This window comes from Balaenoptera borealis (assembly GCF_965194805.1).
Source record: "Balaenoptera borealis genome assembly, chromosome: 12".
Classification (NCBI taxonomy): Eukaryota; Metazoa; Chordata; class Mammalia; order Artiodactyla; family Balaenopteridae; genus Balaenoptera; species Balaenoptera borealis.
The window spans coordinates 35,719,631-35,740,541 of NC_138869.1; the positions used below are offsets into that span (position 1 = coordinate 35,719,631).

Below are 20,911 nucleotides of genomic sequence, written 5' to 3' on the forward strand. Positions count from 1 at the left end.
CCCCAATAAAAACTACTTTGTGTAACAGATATTACTAGTGTAATACAGAGGTTTCAGAGAGTGCTTCAGCTTGTAATTGTACTTCCTATCTGTTTGTGCGCTTGCTGATAACATTACTATACTTCAGAGAAAAACTAATTTGCAACTTTGATGCCTTAAGGGCATCCCACTATTAAAGTCAGTTGGTCAGATGTTTCCATATAGGTCTTTTCCATTTTTCCTTTGCTTATTTTAAAATTATAAATATACATATATAATATATATAAATTATATATTTAAAAAATTATACATATATACTGTACTGATCACTTTTCTGTAAATTTGTGATTATTTCAAAATTTTACATATATAATTATTTATATAAAATTTATGTATCTATATAAAATTTTGAAACAATCACAGATTTACAGAAAAGTGGTCAGTATAGTAAACTTTTTTTTCCTAGAACCATTTGATGGTAAGTTGGAGACCTGATGCCCCATCTTCCCTTAATACTTTAGTGTCTGTTTCCTACAAGTAAGGACTCAATGCAGCCATAAAAATTGGGAAATTAACATTGATAAATTAATACCATCTAATACTAAGACCACATTCAAATGTGTCCAGTTGTCACAATAATACCTAGTTCAGAACCATCTGTTGCATTTAGATGTCATGTCTGTTTAGTCTCAGTCTGCAATAGCTCCTCAGTCTTCCTTTCATGGCCCTGACATTCTTGTGGATTACAGGACAGTTATTTTACAGGAAATCCCTCAGCTTAGGTTTGTCTGGGATTTACTCATGATAAGATTCAGGCTCTGTATCTTTGGCCAGGAGGTAGCTCACAAGGTTGGCTTGTCTCATTGCTGATAATGTTCACTTTGATCACTTTATTAGTGTGGTGTTCTCCAAGCTTCTCCATTGATAAGTTATTCTTTTTCCTTTTGTAGTTAAATATTTTGTGAGGAGATACGTTGAAACTATGTATATTATTTATTTATTGTTCTGTAATAAGTTACCCCAGTACTTAGAAGTTTGAAAGAACAAACATTATTTCACACAGTTTCTGAGAGTTAGGAATCTGGGGACTGCTCAGTTGGATGGTTCTAGTTCTAGATCTCTTGTGAGGTTGCAGTCAAGATGTCAGCTGAGGTTTTAGTCAGTTGGACAAGTGGGGCTGGAGGGTCTGCTTCCCTAGAAAGCTACTTTGGCTGTTGGCTGGTGGTCACAGTTCCTTGTGACTATTGGCAGGAGACCTTCATTTCCAGCCATGTGGACGTTTCCAAAGGGCTGCTTAAATGTTCTCACAACATTCAGCAGGTGATCTGAGAGAAAGCTGAAGTCACAATGTCTTTTATGACTCAGGCTTCAAAGTTGTATATTATTGGGACTTACCTGGAAGTCGAGTGGTTGGGACTCTGCGCTTCCACTGTATGGGGTGCGGGTTTGATCCTTGGTCCGGGAACTGAGATCCCACATGCCACACGGTTGGGGTGACCTCGGAGCACAAAAAAACCTCCGAGTGATTAAAGCTTAGGCCCACTAGCCAAAGCATAATATCACTTATTGATCCAAAAATTTATCAACGGAACAAGTTACCCTAGGGATAACAGCGCAATCCTATTCTAGAGTCCATACTGACAATAGGGTTTATGACCTCGATGTTGGATCAGGACACCTCAATGGTGTAACCGCTATTAAAGGTTCGTGTTCAACGATTATTGAAAAAAAAGTTGTATATTATTGCTTTAATTTACTCTGTTCATTAAGTGCAAGCCACTAACCCAGCCCACCTAAGAGGGCGAGAAATAGGCTCAGTGCTTTAAAAGGAGTGTCAAAGAATTAGTAGAAATATTTTAAAACATTGCACCATGTATGTATATCTGTATGGATTTCTGGTTTCTTGTTTTATTCAACAGGTTATTAAAATCCATTATTCTCATCGGTTTTCATGTTCAAATTGTCCCCAGTTTGGCCAGTGAGAATCCATGTCAAGCTGGCCTCTGTTTTTCTTTTTTTGTCATATCCTTTTCATTCTTGAAACACTAACTTGTTTGTTCCAGGCTTATCTTTTTTTTCTCTAGCTAAAAAAATTGATATATAATTCACATACATAATATTCACTCTTTCAAAGTATACAATTCATTTGTTTTTAATATATTCACAAAGTTGTGCAACCATTACTACTGTCTAGTTCCAGAACATTTTCATCACTCAAAAAGTAACCCTGTACCCCATTAGCAGTTAGTCCCCATGGCCTCTTCCCCGCAGCCTCTAGTAACCACTAATCCACTTTGTCTCTTTGGATTTGTCTATTCTGGACATATCATATGGATAGAATCATACAGTATGTGACCTTTTGTGTCTACCTTCTTTCACTGAGCATATTATTTTCATGGTTTATCCATGCAGTAGTATGAATCATTACTTCATTCTTTTTATGGCTGAATAGTATTCCATTGTATGGATATACCACATCCAGTAATCCATTGAAGGGCATCTGGATGGTTTCCACTTTTTGGCTGTTATGTATAATGCTGTTGTGAACATTTGTATATAAGCCTTTGTGTGGACATATGTTTTCAGTTCTGTTGGGTTCCAAGATTATCTTGTATTTTCTCTTCCCCAGCCCTGGAATCAGCTACTTAGTAGAGAATAGGGTTTAGAAGTCAAGATCTGGGCACTAGTTGTGCTCCTTGCTAAGGGAATATCCCTCTCAGTAGACAGAGCTAAGGAAAATATGTATCTGTAAATGCATGTATACATACTCAAATATAGTAAACACTTTTACATACATATTTATTTCTATATCCATATATATTGAAAACTATAAAGTCACACCAATACCCCTAATTCCAGTGCAACATAGCAGGGTTCACTCTACTTTTTTCCCTTTTCATATTTGTATTTCTTTTCTCTGACAGAGGAGCTACATCCTATTATCCTTGATTCATTTAATTATTTGATCGGTCCCATGTTAGTAACCAATCTCTCGTCTCTGCTGCAACCTTCTCCTCTGAGCAAATGCCTTTCTTATCCTTCTTGGGCTCTGACACTGCCCACCTGGCTGCTCTTCTTCATGAACACCCTCCTTACCCTGCTTAGGCCCTGCTCCATGCCTGACTGACCCCCCACGTGGTTCCCCTCTTGCCCCAGTCGGCTTCTATACCCCACGTTAGGCCACCTCTCTGTGTGGATGCCATCCTCACCCTGTTGTGCTCTGACTCCCAATGCCAAGCCAGCCCCCACATGGATCCCTCCTTTCCCTACTTGTGCTTCTACACCTGACTGCAGGCCACGCCTCCATACGTTCACCCTCATTCCTCTGCTCTGACACCCCACCCTGGACAACCTCCTCAACCCACTCTGGCTCTGACCCTCTGCACCTGCTGCCCCTCCATGCCCCTCACAATTCCTGGGCTCTGTCACCCCAAATCAGATCACCTCCACACATGCACACCTTTCTCACTACGTTAGGGTTCCAACACCCCCACGACAAGCCACCCCCTCCACATGGATGTCTGCCTTATCTCACACAAGCCCTGATACGCTCTTCAGGCCAACAGGGCTCTTTCCCTCCTGGCAGAGATGCCTACCATGCACTGTGTTTTGCTGTAGGATTGAATTGTTTAGGAAGGAAGGAGGAAGAAGAGCTCCTTTGCCTTATCCTTGAACTGTTTATTGTTTTTATTTTTGGTTTTTTGCCCTTCCTTCACATTTCTCTTCTTGCCTTTGAATAGTTAAAATGAACTTTCCCTAATTTCCATCTCACAAATTTGTTTCATATTTTTACACTTAGAAGTTAACTTGTATTTTTTTCCTTTTCTTTCTTGTATGTGTATGTTTTCAGGTAGGTAGATTGGTTACTTTTTTTTTTTTTAACATTTACTTTATTTATTTGGTTGCACCGGATCTTAGTTGCAGCAGGCGGCCTCCTTAGCTGTGGCACGTGTGCTCCTTAGTTGCGGCCAGCGAGCTCCTTAGTTGCAGCTTGCCAGCTCCTTAGTTGTGGCATGTGAACTCTTAGTTGCAGCACGCATGTGGGATCTAGTTCCCTGACCAGGGATTGAACCCGGGCCCCCTGCATTGGTAGCGTGGAGTCTTAACCACTGTGCCACCAGGGAAGTCCTTTGGTTATGATTTTTATAAATAGATAATGTAGTTTTTTTTCCTTCTAATCTACTAGGAAAAATTTTGACCCTACTAGGAGGAAATTACTAAATAAGTAAAAGTTATCAAATTAACTTAGGCTAGGTAATGTACCGGAGTTTTGTCCTATAGGCTTCTGCCTAATTCCAGGGCTACTGTAAAAATATGCAACATTTCTGTAGGGGGAGGATCTGCTTAGGAAAGCATTCTGTTGTTTGGCGTTAGAACACCTCCTTGTGATTTGTTTTCCTCATTCTTTAATATTGAAAGCATTGGCTTTGAAATTAAGTACATCCAGTAAACATCCTTTGGAAAATTAATTTTTCTGGTTTCCTTCAAAATAGAAATTCAAATGGAACAGCAATATTGATAAACTATGTGCTGTATGGTACAATAATTTAATAATTATTTTATATGCTTTTATCATTTGTTAGCCATTCTGTGTGTCAATATATTTAATTTTGTAAAACTTGGAACAAGTAAAATTGCTATATATTTTTGTGTGGATAAAAGGAACTTATATCTATGTGCATCACCATATTCTTTTTTTTTTTGGCTGCATTGGTTCTTCGTTGCTGTACGTGGGCTTTGTCTAGTTGCAGTGAGCAGGGACTACTCTTCGTTGCAGTGCGCGGGCTTCTCGTTGCGGTGGCTTCTCGTTGCGGAGCTCGGGCTGTAGGCGCGCGGGCTCTAGAGCGCAGGCTCAGTAGTTGTGGAGCACGGGCTTAGTTGCTCCGCAGCATGTGGGATCTTCCCGGACCAGGGCTCGAACCCGTGTCCCCTGCATTGGGAGGCGGATTCTTAACCACTGCGCCACCAGGGAAGCCCGGCAGGTGGATTCTTAACCACTGCGCCACCAGGGAAGTCCGCATCACCATATTCTAAATGAATTTGTGTATCAGGTCAAGGTACACATAGCTGGAAGAATTGTATCAATGTGAAGTTTTTAGAATGATTATATGGGAACTTAAAAAAACGAGGGATGGATAAATAACAGTGTCTCTGCTGCGTAAACACCTTTCAGGTGTTTCTGCCCAGTTTTCCTTCATAGTCAGATGCTTTGGGAGCTGGTGCTGTTGGGTGAGCCCCTCGTGGTCATGGCACCGTCACCATCAGAGTCGTCAGAGACTGTATTGGCACTTGTTAAGTGAGTATATTTGGTTCCTCATGGTGATAGTTGCAACAGTTTACCACCTGTGATATGTTTGCACACTCATTGCATTGATCTACACAATAATCCTGTAAGAAGGTAGTGCTCATTATAGCACCATTTATTGATGAGAAAATTAATTCAGATTCCATGTTTTTGTTTTTCTGGGCAATAAGCACATTCATTCACTTACATAAAGTTAGCACCTGATAAAAATCAGTTGCGTGAATGGTCAGTGTCTAGTAAAAGGCATGTAGCTAATGAATGATAGAGCCAGAATTTCACCCCGTCTTCTGCCCCAAATCCAGTGTGTTTTTGGTATGCCATCGACATTACATTTTTCCATTTGTCTTTCTAGTTTCCTGAAATGAGTTATAGATAGATGATCCCACTGGGGTAAACTCTGTGTATAGATGTTTTATAGTTATTGAGTAGGGCCTTTAATTTCTGTCCTTTGTTTTACATGTTATTCTTGCTCTACAGCTGTATTTCTCCATTAAAGTACTTCAGTGATTTCCGACCTTATTTCACTATTCATGATAGTGAATTCAAAGAATATACCACCCGTACTCAAGCCCCGTGAGTAAACAAAATAACTTTTATTGACCAAGTATTACCTTTATAACCAAATTATGTAGAATTATTTTTGGTAATAATTGAAAAGTTTAAATTTTGAACTTATTGGCAGATTGATTTTATAAAGGAAGTTTTGAGGAGCTGCTGGTAATAATTTCACATTTCAAGAGTCATTATCCTATTTTCTTTGAATGATCTTATTTGTTAGTGGAAGCTATATTGTCTTCCACTAATTAATAGCTAATTCCTCTAATATAATAACTATCTGACTACTTTTACTTCTATCTTCATTCTTTACTTCAGGACCCCTTATAGCATCAGTTATCTCTTCTTGCTCTATAACTTCCTTTTCCTTCTCCCTCTTCATTGAATCAGCATATAAACATATAAAAATTCTTCCCAATCTGTAAAAGGGGAAAAAATATCTTACCTTTCCCCTTTAGTTCCTGCTCTGTTGTTCACCTTCTTTTCATAGCTAAGTTTCTAGAATAACAACAAAAATTTCCATTTACCCTCTCCACTTCTTGGTTTCCTGGTTGCTTCTCAGTTCATTGCAGGTTGATTTCTTCATCTCCTCTGAAGTTCTTGTCAAAGTCATCAAGACCTTTCTCACTGCCTTGAACCTGTGGGCACATTATTGCCCTGTTTTTCCTGCCTTCCCTTTCTTGTAACACTCTATTGACGTTGAAAACATTTTAATCTTTGGTACCGTCTCACCTGGCTGTCTGGTGGTGCGTCTCAGTCTCCTGTGCAGACTTCTTTTTCTCTGCCAACCCCTTAAATGTTGGTGTTCTCCAGTATTGTGTTCTGGGTTCTGATTTCAGACTGATATTTCTTTCTGTACAGTCTTATCTGTACCCACACCACAGTCTCTGTTAACACCTGTATACTGATGACTGAAATTTATCTTCCTAGTTCAAATCTTTGCAAGGTCTCGACCTCTGTCCAGGTTTTTGTTGTTGTTTTTTTATCGTATTGCCACCTGGACATCTTAATGGCACCCAAAACTAAACATGTTCAAACTGAATTCTTTTTGTTTCCTTCTTTTCTTCCCGAGTTCCATGCCTCTTCCTGCTTCATGAATGGTGCTTCTTTTCACTTAGTTATCAAAAACCTAAATTGTCATAAATTTCTTGTTCTTAATGTGCTCCATGTGAAGTTTTACCAAATTCTGTCAATTCAACATCCTAAAATATCTCTCATAACATTTGTTATCTTCTTTCCAGAGCTCTCTTCCTAGGCTTACTACCTCCAGTTCTTCTCGTATTTGCTGTTGCTTTCCCCAAACCTCTTCCCCTTTTTGCAGAGCATCTTCCAAATTTCCCCCAGAGTGATCTTCCTAATAAGTACATTTTTGTTCATGTAGCATTCCTCCACTCAGTTCTCTGGTAGCTTCTGTTTGCCTACAAGATAACATCTGAATTTTGTAGCATATTAAGTTGGTACTGAATGATCTGGCCAGCATCTGCCCATCTGCTTTCATTTCTGACTATTCATTCTTCCTTCTTTGTGCTCTAGGAACGCTGAACTATATGTAGTTTTACAAACAGACCGTGATCTCACTTCATTGCTTTGCACATACTGTTCATTCTCCTGCATCACATTTTCTTCCATTATACACCTGGCAAAAGACTCCTGTTCATAACATATCATGTTATATATCAACTATCCTTCAAAAAAAACCTCCTATTCATCTTTCATATCTTTGTGCAAATGTCATCTCTTTGGTGAGGCTGTCCTTTAATCCCCTGGTAGACATAGTTTCTCCTTTGTAATAATTGTACATTTTATACCACCTTCACTGTATTCTAATTTCTGGTATCATAATTGGTTATGTATACCCCTTTTCCTGTGTGCTTTTAGAAAGACCGTGTCTTTTCATCTTTATATACCTAGTGCTAAAAATGGTGCCTGGAATGTAGTTGATATGTGGTACCAATGAAGGAAAAGATTATCTTAGTAATCTTTGAGTAAACAGTAGTTCACTCAAAATAAATTGTAAACTGATGGAACATTCATTTTTTCCTCACTTTGGTTTTGTTTTGTTTTGTTTTAATGTAGGCCCTCAGTCATATTAGGAGTAACCAACCCTTTTTTTGCAAAAACACTCCAGCACTGGCCACACATTATTCGGATAGGAGACCTTAAACCTGCAGGTAAAGTATAAACTTGGTGTTCTCGTTTTAGTATGTAAGGTGGATGAGCAGGTTTATTTCTTCCTCTTTGTTTTCACTGCTTCGTTACTTTTTAATTATGTTGATGGCAACCTTCTTTGAGGCAACTTGAATAAAAGCCTTTGAAGAAGAGCATAACTTCCAACTAAAATATACAGATTCCTATATGTATAACCCATCGTGTCCACCTACCAAAAAAATGCACCTACAGTGTTTTAAACATTGAATTATTTTGAGGTTTCATGAAACCTCAAAAATTTGAGCTACTTTTTGTATATGTATAAGCCCAATTAAACAGGATTTTCCAACACTGCTTGAATAAAACCTTATAGAAAGTTCGAATTAATCAATTTGACACAAAATTCTCAACTAGGACTCCAAACAAGAATTACACATTTCTGTGGCACTGGTATTGATTAAGGAAGTGGTCAAAAGGCTGTGCTTTCCTTGAAAAAAGACATGTAGTACCTTGTTCATGGTAGCTGTTTAATGAATGTTTACTAAATGAGTAAATGAATTCTGAAGTTGGCAATTTTGTTAACCTGGATGACAATTTAATGGTACCTCTGACATTTTCTCACTGGACATTCCTGAATTTTCCATGGAAATAGTTGAGACGTGAGCTATCTAAAATATTTCTAATAACTTTATGATATGTTACTTTTAAAGACTTTTCCTTTGGTGTACATGGGTATTATATTTAAGACATTATTTAATGATTATTTTATAAAATATCCCTTCTGGAATATAAATAAATCTAGATGACATATTAGGGAATAACATTTTAAATCATATTATTTACAAATATTAGACTCAATCTTAGACTGAAATCCTTAGAAACCTTATGAAATAGAGGAAAGGGCAAAGGGCTTTACCTTGGCTGTCAGATCTGTGTGACCTTAGGCAGAACAGCCTCTTTAAGCCTGCAATTCTTTGTCTGCTGGGAGGATTGAACACAGTATCTGACTTATGGCACTCTGTAAATGTCATGGTCCCTTGCCATTTCATTAGTGTTCTGTCTGATAATTCAGAGCACAGCAGTCACTGGAGTCTCATCTATGAGAAGATATGGAAAGGTTTCTTTTTTAATCTTAATTTAATCTTGACATTTACTTTCTTGGTTTTTTCCTATTAATCTAGACTATTTGATTAATCGTAATATAGTAGACTACTGTTTATTGTCTTTTTCCAATAAGAAAAGGCTTTCTGTTGGGGATGTAAGTAGAAGAACTTTTGCAAAGATCACTGGTAAAGTAGCATGGGTTGATAAGTCTGTTTAACTTTTTAAGAAACTGCCAAACTGTTTTCCGAAGTGACCCACTATTTTACATTCTTACCAGCAGTGTATGAGGGTTCCTGTTTCCTCACGTCCCTGCCAACATTTGATATGGTCTCTTTTTTTCATTATAACCATTCTAGTGGGTTTAAAATGCTGGTTTTAATTTGCTTTTTCTTAGTGACTAATGATGTTGAGCATCTTTTCGTCTACTTATTAGTCATTTGTGTATCTTCTTTTATGAAATGTTGATTTAAATCTTTTGTCCATTTTAAAATTAGGTTGTCTTCTTATTTTGTTGTTAAGAGGTCTTTATTTTGGACACACGTTTGTTTTCAGATATATGATTTGCAGATATTTTCTCATAGTATTTGACTTCTCTTTTTGTTTTTTTAAAATTAATTAATTAATTAATTTTTGGCTGCATGTGGGCTTTCTTTAGTTACAGGGAGCGGGGGCTACTCTTTGTTGCGGCGTGCGGGCTTCTCATTGTGGTGGCTTCTCTTGTTGCAGAGCACGGGCTCTAGGTGTGCGGGCTTCAGTAGGTGTGGTGCACGGGCTTAGCTGCTCTGCAGCATGTGGGACCCTCCCGGACCAGGGCTCGAACCCATGTCCCCTGCATTGGCAGGCGGACTCTTAACCACTGCGCCACCATGGAAGCCCTCTTTTTTGTTTTCTTAAGGACGTCTTTTGAAGTGCAAAAGTACTTAATTTTGATGAAGTCTAGTTTATCAATTTTTTTATTTTATGAATTAGGCTTTTGATGTTTATCTAAGAACTTGTTGCCTAACTCAAGGTCACAAAGATTTTCTTCTAAAAATTTTGTTGTGTTAGCACTTACATTTAGGAGCCACTTGGAGTTAATTTTTGTTTATGATGTGGGGTAAGGGTATTAAAATCATCTTTTTTTGCATGTTGATATCCAGTTGTCTTAGCATCATTTGTTGAAAAAACTATCCTTTTGCCATTGAATTGCATTGATACCTTTTTGGAAAATCAGTTGGCCATAAACATAAGGGTTTATTTCTGGACTCTTGTTTCTGTTGCATTGATCTATATGTCTTATCTTTATAAGTACTCTTGATTACTGTAATTTTATAGTAAGTTTTGAAATCAGGAAATATGTCTTCCAGCTTTATTGTTCTTTTTCAAAATAGTTTTGGCTATTCTGGGTGTTTTGCATTTCCATTATAAATTTTAGGATTACTTTGCCAATTTTTGCCAACTGAGCAGAAAACAGAAAAGCTAACTGGGATTTTGTTAGGGATTGTGTTGATTACATAGGGAATATGTAATCAGTTTGGAGGAGAATTGCCATCTTAAAAATACTGAGTCTTCCATTCCAGGAACTTGGAATGTCTCTCCATTGTTTAGATCTTCTCTAATTTTTTCTCAGCAATGTTTTGTAGTTTTCAATATACAGGACTAATTATAATGTTAGATGTAGGTTTTCCATAGATGTCCTTTATCAAGTTGAGGAAGTAGCCCTCTGTTCCTAGTTTGTTGAAAAAGATTATAATGAATTGGTGTTGAATTTTGTTAAATGCTTTTTCTGTATCTGTGGAGATCATCGTGTACTTTTTATCCTTTATTAATACAGTATACTAAATTAATTGATTTTTTATGTTAAACCAACCTTACATTCCTTAAATAAATCCCTTTTGGTTATGGTGTATAGTCCTTTATTATTATTATTATTATTATTAGTTTGCTAATTTTTTTGAGGATTTTTACATCTTTATCCATGAGGGGTATTCTTTTCTTGTGATGTCTTGACAGCTAATATTTTTGCTGCTCTGAGAATCCTCTTCAGACAGGTGAAGTTACCATTTAAAAGTAGGACCTAGGATCAAGGGAGGGGAGGGGACACTTCTTGAGTTTATTTTTCAGAATGGGCATAAGGGCATATATGGAATATTAATTACACTTTATTTTAAGCAGCCTATTTTAGGGATGAGATGCTGTGTTCCCTCTGATTATTTCTGTCACCAGAGTATTTGGACCATATCATATAGAAAAAGATATCACTTTTTCTATAGGAGAGTGATGATGTTGTATGGAAACATTATGTTTTATAGATCCTTAGTGGTCATTGAGGAGTGGATGGTAGAGAGTGTCAATGTCCTCAGTTTGGTCCTTGTTCAATTAGTAGAGGTGATACGTTGTGAACAATGACACCAGGGGTGTTTAAATAATTTTGAGCAAGACTATAGTACCTATTTCTGGGACTGGCTGGTGTCGTTTGAGCATAGGTCTTAACAGACGTGCAAAATTTCATTAAGTTTAGTATGTTTATGATACTTTTTCCCACTTATCTTAAAATTTTTTTTATTATAGCAAAATATATATAACATAAAATTTACCATTCTAACAATTTTGAAGTGTACAATTCAGTGGCATTAAGTACATTAACAGTGTTGTGCAACCGTCACCCCTATCCATTTCCAGAACTTTGCATCATCTCAAACAGAAGATCTGTAGCCATGAAACAATAACTCTTCATTCCTCTCATCTCCCAGCCCCTAGTAAACTCTATTCTAATTTCTGTTTCTATGAATCATACAGTATTTCTCCTCTAGTGTCTGGCTTATTTCACTTAGCATAATATTTTCAAGATTCATCCATGCTGTAGCATGTATTAGAATTTTATTCCTTTTTTTAAAAAGCTGTGGTAAAATATACATAACATAAAATTTACCATCTTAATCATTTTTTAAGTGTACAGTTCAGTGGCAGTAAGTACATTGACATGGTTGTGCTGCCATCACCACCATCTACCCACAGAACTCTTTTCATTTTGCAGAACTGAAACTCTATTGCACAGTAGCTCCCTATTCATTCCACATCGCCCCGCCCCCCACCCTTGGCAACTACCATTCTACTCTCTGTCTCTGTGAATCTGACTACTCTGGGTATCTCATGTAAGTGGAATTCTACCTACTTGTCCTTTTGTGACTGGCTTATTTCACTGAGCATAATGTCCTCAAGGTTCATCCATGTTGTAGTATGTGTCAAAATTTCCTTCTTTTTTAAGGCTGAAAAATAGTCCATCATATGTATATACCACATTTTGCTTATCCATTCATCTGTTGATGGATACTTGGCTTGTTTCCATCTTTTAGCTATGTGAATAATACTGTGAACATGGGTGTACAAATATCTCCAGTCCCTGCTTTCACTTCTTTTGGGTATATAGTCATCCCTTGGTATCAACAGGGGATTGGATCCAAGACCTGCCACAGATACCAAAATCCGAGGATGTTTAACTCCCATAGTTGGCCCTTTGTATCCACAGTTCCACATCTGTGGATTCAGCCAACTGCAAATCTTGTAGTACTGTATATATTCATCAAAAAAAGAAAAAAATCCGTGTATAAGTGGACCCGGGCAGTTCAAACCCATGTTGTTCAAGGGTCAACTGTATACCTAAAAGTGGAATTGCTGGACCATATAGTCATCATGTTTAATTTTTTGAGGAACTGCTGTACTGTTTTCATTTTACATTCCCACCAGTGGTGCACAGGGTATCAATTTCTCCACATCCTCACCAACACTTGTTATTTTCTGTTTTCTTGATAGTAGCCTAATGGGTGTGAGGTGGTATCTTATTGTAGTTTTGATTTACATTTCCCTAATGGTTAGTAATGTTGAGCATCTTTTCATGTGCTCATTGGCCATTTCTATGTCTCCTTTGGGGAAATGTCTTTCCAAGTCCTTTTACCGTTTTTTTTTGTTTTTTTTTAAATTAATTTATTTATTTTTGGCTCTGTTGGGTCTTCATTGCTGCGCATGGGCTTTCTCTAGTTGTGGTGAGCGGGAGCTACTCTTCATTGCGGTACGCAGGCTTCTCATTGCTGTGGTTTCTCTTGCTGTGGAGCACGGGCTCTAGGCGCGCGGGCTTCAGTAGTTGTGGCACGTGGGCTCAGTAGTTGTGGCTCGTGGGCTCCAGAGCGCAGGCTCAGCCGGTTGTGGCGTACAGGCTTAGTTGCTCTGCGGCATGTGGGATCTTCCCGGACCAGGGATCGAATCCGTGTCCCCTGCATTGGCAGGCAGATTCTTAACCACTGCGCCACCAGGGAAGTCCACTTTGCCTGTTTTTTAATTGGGTTGGTTTTTTTGTTGAGTTGTAGTTCTTTATATTCTGGATACTAATGCCTTATTAGATGTATGCTCTGTAAATATATTCTCCTGTGGGTTGTCTTTTCATTCTCTTGATAGTATCCTTTGATGCGCAGAAGTTTTTAATTTTGATGAAGTCCAGTTTATCAATATTTTCTTTTATTGTCTCTGTTTTTGGTATCACATTCATGAAAATCCATTTGTCTTTTAATTTATGAGTACTGGGCATATATCTTGGGATATATTTCTTTTCTGCCCATTGATCTCAAGACTAGGACCACTGCATATACTACACAAGTTAGGAAACACAACAGCTCTGCCTAAGATCCTGGCTTTGAAAATTCAAGACTATCTGAGAGGGTCAGTAAAACTGCAGAAAAAGTATGTTCTGTAGGACCAGCAGGGAAGGCATAGCAGAACTGAGATTTTGCTCTCCTGGGCCCAGCAGTTCGTAGCTTTATTAGAAACATATATATAGTTTTAACCCTGCAGAGGGGTCATTCCTCGTGCTATAAAGGGATGACTTCTTATGGGTTATACCTAGTTTTAGTTCACCCAGATCCTATTAAATGAAGAAATGTAATGCTAGGATAATGGTACTGAACAAGTATTCCTCAAAGAGAAAGTAATTCTACTAGTGTATATTGGATCACATTATAAACTGAATTTCTAACCAGAAATTGGGTTTGATGATTTAATCAAAGGTAAAACATTTGACCTAAATGTAGAAGATTCTTATGCAAATGTGCAGAGGTGCAGAACATTATTAATTTAATAATGTTAAACCCCTCTCTTATGTGTATGTACATAACAGACATTGAATAAGTATTTTTAAATTAAATATCTGTAATTGTAGGACTTCAGTTCATTTTCTGGCATTCTTATTTTATTTTCCAGATGTATTTGACAAATACCATTTAACTTTTTTTGGCAATAGACAATGTATCTTTATGACTAGTTTTCTTTATGTCTATTATATACTACAGTGTAAGAATTATGGTGGCTAGGGTTAGAGTTCAGTATGCAGCTTACACCCGATGAGGTCCCTTGAATCAGAGGGGAATTGTGTGAGTGAAGATTGCTGCGCAGGTAGTATTCTTGCCTTTGCCTTTTAAAAAAAGCTCATATGGATCACCTCATATCTTCATTATTACCTAGAACTTATTGAATGTAAAGAATATATGAAACCTACTGCTGAATTATTCTCCTCCCTGATATTTGGTTCTTCTGCACAGTGAATTTCAGGAAATAATATATAATAAATGGCATTGGTGGATACAGGAGTTGCAAGTCCTTTGTGATCTAGAGCAGAAGGAAACAGAAAGTAGGCACAGAAATATTTAGACTTATTCAAAACGTTGTGGTTCTGACATGTGATGTTCTTTGGGTTCTTAGAGTCAGAGGCAGATAAGTTATTTGAATTTAGTTATCTGTATAGTTAAATATGTATTAATTCTGCACTTTAAGAAAAAGAAGTTTTACAAATCTTCTGACGAAAAGCTACTCTGAACTCTGGAAAGCAAAACCGCGAGATAACATTCAAGATGAGAGACATTATCATAAGAATTAGTATGTGGGGGACTTCCCTGGTGGCGCAGTGGTTAAGAATCCGCCTGCCAATGCAGGGGGCCCGGGTTCGATACCTGTTCTGGGAAGATCCCACATGCCGTGGAGCAACTAAGCCCGTGCGCCACGACTACCGAGCCTGTGCTCTAGAGCCTGGGAGCCACAACTACTGAGCCCATGTGCCTAGAGCCCGTGCACCACAACTACTGAGCCTGTGCTCTAAAGCCCGCGAGCCACGACTACTGAGCCCACGTGCCTAGAGCCCATGCACCACAACTACTGAGCCCGCGCGCCACAACTACTGAAGCCCGTGTACCTAGAGCCCCTGCTCCTCAAGAAGAGAAGCCACCACAATAAGAAGCCCGTGCACCACAACAAAGAGCAGCCCCCACTCGCCTCAACTAGAGAAAGCCTGCGTGCAGCAACGAAGACCCAACGCAGCCAAAAAAAAAAAAGAATTAGTATGTGGGAATATATAGAATAGGCTGACAAAGTAAAAACTGTGAGCTAATAAATCAGAAACATTCCAGAAACCTGAGTGTTTCTGGACTCTTTCCTGTTGTTTCTCCATCTGTCCCCAAAGCCTCTTGTTTTTAATCTCCTCCACAGAGCTACAGTAGCTCACTTTCTTCTCTTCCCTTGCTGCACATGTCTTCAGATTTTCTTTCTACCCAGGAGCAGTATTCAACAACGCATACATTTCATCCTGTAATCTTTTCTCTCTTTTACTTCATACTCCTTTGTGCAACACAGCACCCCTGCTTAGGAGTCCAGAGTCCAGCCCACCTGTGGCTCAGGCCTGTGGTTGTGGCTTCCACTATCACCACGTGGTGGCAGTGTTTCTACACTGCAAAAGCAGAATTTGGGGTGGTACCAGAAAAAAAATCTTTGAATACTACATCTGCATGCTAACTTAGGAGTTGCTTCCAATTCTCTTTACTCTTAAATGGTATTATATTTGGCATCATATTCAAAATGGTATCTTATTCATATATTTAGCACAGAGATTTTAAATTTTAAGTTGAGTGACAAAAAGGGAAATTTTAAAGTAATGATAGATATTAATGAAAGATCAAATATGTATTTTATATAATTTACACAATTGTTTCTGTAATGCTGTTATATAGCCCAGTGTTCCCTTTATCTAGTTTTAAAGTACTAGGAATAAACTCTTAAACATTCATGGATGTTAAGAATACCTTAGCTACAACATCCCTGACTTAAGTAAATAACAGTTAGTGGATTATCAGTCTTAGAAAATTCCAGTTTTGTGATATGTGAAATTCAAATAACTATAAGAATCTTTATGATGTTTCCTTCAGGTGAAATTCCTAAGCAGGTTAAAGTGAAAAAATTGAAGAACCTAAAGACTCTGGATTCTAAACCTGGTATTGACTTTTATAAATTTTTAAAACATATACTATATGGGTAAATGGGTCATACTGCTTACCTTATTTTCTTTTCTTTACTTCTTAGGAGTTTATACTTCTTATAAGCCATATCTAAATAGAGATGAAGAAATCATGAAACAATTGCAGAAGGTGATTACTTGCTCATATTATTAATTTAAATTTCCTTACTCAGGTATGCAGTATCCAGTAAAGCAACATGTTCTTTATGTACAATAATATGAAAAGAGGTCTTTCTGGACTCTGGACTTTGAACCAAAGCTTCATGAAAATCAGGAGACTAATGTAGCAGCAATTATGGGCTAGAAATATGGGACTGCAGCTACCAACCTAGTGCCAATCTTCCTGAAAACTTAGGAGTTATAGTGAGAAAGTCGTGGACTGTACTATGAGGTAGCTTAGCACCTAACAAGATAGTTATCATTTTTTGGAAAATGTAAATATTATTAATACAACAAGTATGAAATAAATAGTCTTTGTTGTGAGCTAATATTTTAAAGTATGGGATGAATGTCTTATATTTTGCTCTAAGGATTTTTTACAGGAAATTGCACAGTGAACTTCACATTAAATTACTTCAAGATGAAGTTCTAGAGTTTTTTTCCTATCAAGTAAAATACATATTTACATATCAGCTAAACTTCTATAAGCATTCATTGTTTTGTATTCTCTGACACTAGAGTGTAGGTTCTCATTTTTTTCCTCTTTTAAGGGTGTACAACAGAAGCGGCCTTCTGAGGCTCAAAGCGTTATTCTCCGACGTTATTTTTTGGAACTGACACAAAGCTTCATCATTCCATTAGTAAGTTAGCATATGTATTTGCTTAATTTAATGATTTGTTGAAGGGCACATGAATGTTTTTTTCATCCGCCAAAACCTTATCTTAAATTGTTTTGCTTGCTCATGTGTGTAGTGATTAAAATAGAGCCCTTTGCAAGACACCTGAATTCTTTGTTCTGGTATTAATTGTGTAATTTGGTAAGTTACTTCCTTTCTTTGACCCTCAATTTCTTTATCTGTAAAATGTGGCTGATTACACTTTTCCTAAAAACTTTTCAGGCTTGTTGTGAATCTTAAATGAGATAATTTTTATGATATATAATTATTGAATTTTGCACCTTAAAAGGTTCTACTGGAGCTTCTTTCTCTGATGTTATTTATTTATTTATTTATTTTTTGATTGGTACTTTTTATTTCATGCTAAGAAAGTCAGATTGTGTTCCCAAAGCAGATGGGAAGGTTTTAAGCAGTGATGTTGTATGCTCATATTTCCATTTCGTCTGAGGTATCAGGACAAAGCTTGAACTGGCTGAAGGAGGCATTGGGGTAGAGATGAGGTTGAACATTTTAGGATTCTATTATTAGTCCAAGATCCTACAATAGTACCTATTCCTTGCAGAGCATATCCAAGACTTCCAATATTACATTCCCAGGATACTGTGCAGGTGAAAAAACATGTTTACTGATTATACTTTCTAAAGAATTAAATAGCAACTCCCTAGGATCATGGTCTGGGCTAAATGGATTTCACTGGGAAGAAGAACTTCACTATGCAGAGCTAAGCAGGTGCTTTCTTAAGACTGCCAAGCACTGGCGCTAGGGACCAACAATTTGTTTAATTCTCCTAACAACTGTATGAGGTAGCTGCCATTATCATCTGCATTTACTATAATGGAAAGAGCAGACGTTTTGAAATCTGATATTATTTTCTTGAGCACAATTTGATATGATACCTGTGAGAATGTAGTTCCGTGATGTAGTTCCTTATCTGTCTTGTTCATTACCTTTTCCTCAGTCTGTCACATGGTAGCACTCAATAAATATTTATGAAATAAATGACTAGATGATATAGTTATTTTTTGAAGTTCAGTGAACATCATGTTAAATTACTGAAAGTTACGCCTCACAGTATAAGGCAATACCATGATGTGGTCCTAGTCTGGAGACTGCATCAGAGAGAGACTCGTGTAGTTGTTAATGTAATCTATCTAAGAATATTATAGGAGGGCAGTCTGGAAATCTTTGCTATTATACTTTGGGAAGAAATATTCTCTCTTAGTCTATAGATGTCAATTTATTTTGTTCCATTTAAATCAGCCTGCTTAAGTAAGTGAACTTTACTGTAGTGCTTAATTAAGAGCATGGGCTGAAGTCAAGTAGACCTGAATTCAAGTTCAAGCTGTGTGAACTTGGGCAGGTTACTTAGCCTTTCGAAGCCTCAGTTTCCCAGTAATACCTGCCACAAAGGATAGTTGCAAGAGTTAAAAGAGATCACGCATGTAAAATGTTGAGTACATTTTCTGGTACACAGTTACTCGATAAGGTTAATTATTATCATTAAAAATAGATAGTTCTTTGGATTATCTGAGATTTAGTTAAATTTTTATTGAAAGTCTGACTTCTCAATTCAATCTAAATTTAGTGTATCTGTTGAGACGAGTGATGGTGTTGTTGATGTCCATTGAAAGAGCATATGATGAAAAACTTGGAAGCCCACTTTTTTTAAGTAGGTCAGTTTAAACATTTTTGAAGACTCTCTGGGTAAGAACACCTAACTTTGACTAACTTTTTTTTCTTGGACTTAGGAAAGATATGTGGCAAGCTTGATGCCTTTGCAGAAAAGCATTTCTCCATGGAAGGTATAAATATATTCAGTTAAATTCCTATTTGAGTTGTCTAACTGCAGTTAACTTCTGTGAATATATCCGTTTTTAATTTTTAAATACAGTATGTCATGTTTTCTAGAGTCCACCCCAATTAAGACAGTTCCTTCCAGAAGAATTTATGAAAACACTTGAGAAAACAGGACCTCAGCTGACTTCTAGAATAAAAGGCGATTGGATTGGACTTTACCGGTTGGTCCTTTTGTTTCTATTTCATCCATCTATAGAGCTTTATTTAAAAATGAAACAAAAAACTGGGCTTAAGCATATTCTTTTTTTTTTTTTTCTTTTTTTATTTTTTGGCTGCGTCACGTCTTAGTTGCGGCATGCAGGATCTTCATTGCAGTGTGCGGGCTTCTCTCTAGTTGTGTCGTGCGGGTTTTCTCTTCTCTAGTTGAGGCGCGGGGCCTCCAGAGCGCGTGGGATCTGTAGTTGTGGCGTGTGGGCTCTCTAGTTGAGGCGTGCAAGCTCAGTAGTTGTGGCGCACAGGCTTAGTTGTCCCGCTGCACGTGGGATCTTAGTTCCCTAACCAGGGATTGAACCCTCGTCCCCTGCATTGGAAGGCAGATTCTTTACCACTGGACCACCAGGGAAGTCCAACGTATTCTTTTTTTAAAAAAATTACATTGTTTCACATGGTTCTCCTAGCTATAGGTAGAAAAAGTATTGAGGAGAGGAAGTTAAGTCATAATCAAACTTGGCTTTTTAAAAATTTATTTTTATAGGCATTTTCTAAAATCTCCAAATTTTGATGGTTGGTTCAAGACCCGGAGGAAGGAAATGACCCAGAAACTGGAGGCACTCCATCTGGAAGCTCTTTGTGAAGAGGTTAGAAAACAGCGTGTTTGTGTGATGATTAACAACTATTGAAAATAAAGTTATTCATAGAGGCTGAAAGGTTATATCCGTATCCACTACTTTATAAATAGTAATAGCTAACTTTTCCAGATCATGTGCTATGTGCCAAGGATTGTGCAGGTGCTTTAAATGGATACTGTCTTTTAATCTTCATAGTTCATTGAAGTAGGTGTGTTATGATCTGCGTTATGAGACACTTGAGGATTATAAATTAAGTGATTTGCTTCAGATCACATCACTGCTAAGTAGTGGAACCAGCAGTGTGCTCGAGCCCACTTGTGCTGGCTCACAAGAGCCAGCCGTGTGCATCTCTTCCCAGCTCTGTATTCAGTGATCTCAGGTTGGTAGCTTGAAATCAGCTACAGAGGGAGAATTACACCACAGAAACTGGCAAATGGTATAAACCAGGAACTTTTCCTGAGAACCAGTTGTTAAATATTTACTAGCATACCACTGGATGGAGTTAGAATTCAGATCCGAGCAGTCTAACTCAACATCTTTTCCACCATGCGTTATTCACCTTTCCCAGTTATTAATACATTTTTCCTGTATTTGGACTTTTTCATATTCTATAATTTGTCAGCAGACTATTTTAAATTAAGCTACTTTTAAAAATATAAAGGATAGTCTCAATTTGTGTTTAGCTTGAGGTGGGCTAGCCTCAGTGTTAACTTTCTAATCATAATCTCTCAGTGACTGTGGTTTTCAGAGAAATAATACCATGAAGGCAACCACAAATAAGCCCAGGAAGAGCTTATTGAAGATGCAAAGTTTGTATCCAGTAATATATTCATGTTCACAATTATCTTGATTTGTTAGTTGATGTACCTTATAAATTACTCACTACTTAGTGGGGTTGGGGGTTAGTATCGTACCTTAAGTTCCAATTTTGTTTTTCTTTATTGATCTAAAAGGGCCAGAAAGGAATTTCTTACATTGTGTTTTACTTCCGAATATTAGACAGTCATTCTGGCTAATGTCAAAAAGTATC

The 20,911-nt window shown here is 37.5% G+C and overlaps 1 protein-coding gene across 9 annotated transcripts in view; it reads left to right on the forward strand.

Annotated features, from left to right (window-relative positions):
* DENND6A (DENN domain containing 6A) overlaps window positions 1-20,911 on the forward strand; it is a 53,649-nt gene that overhangs the window by 29,764 nt on the left and 2,974 nt on the right. For 7 of the 9 annotated variants that reach the window (XM_082344770.1, XM_082344772.1, XM_082344773.1 and 4 more), the window contains 9 exons: window positions 5,153-5,275; window positions 5,762-5,857; window positions 7,916-8,010; window positions 16,312-16,377; window positions 16,466-16,530; window positions 17,111-17,200; window positions 18,985-19,038; window positions 19,145-19,254; window positions 19,788-19,890. In XM_082344770.1, the coding sequence (XP_082200896.1) occupies window positions 5,153-5,275; window positions 5,762-5,857; window positions 7,916-8,010; window positions 16,312-16,377; window positions 16,466-16,530; window positions 17,111-17,200; window positions 18,985-19,038; window positions 19,145-19,254; window positions 19,788-19,890 (802 nt within the window). The remainder of the gene's footprint in view (window positions 1-5,152; window positions 5,276-5,761; window positions 5,858-7,915; window positions 8,011-16,311; window positions 16,378-16,465; window positions 16,531-17,110; window positions 17,201-18,984; window positions 19,039-19,144; window positions 19,255-19,787; window positions 19,891-20,911) is intronic. The other 2 variants (XM_082344771.1, XM_082344774.1) reach the window with 2 other exon arrangements.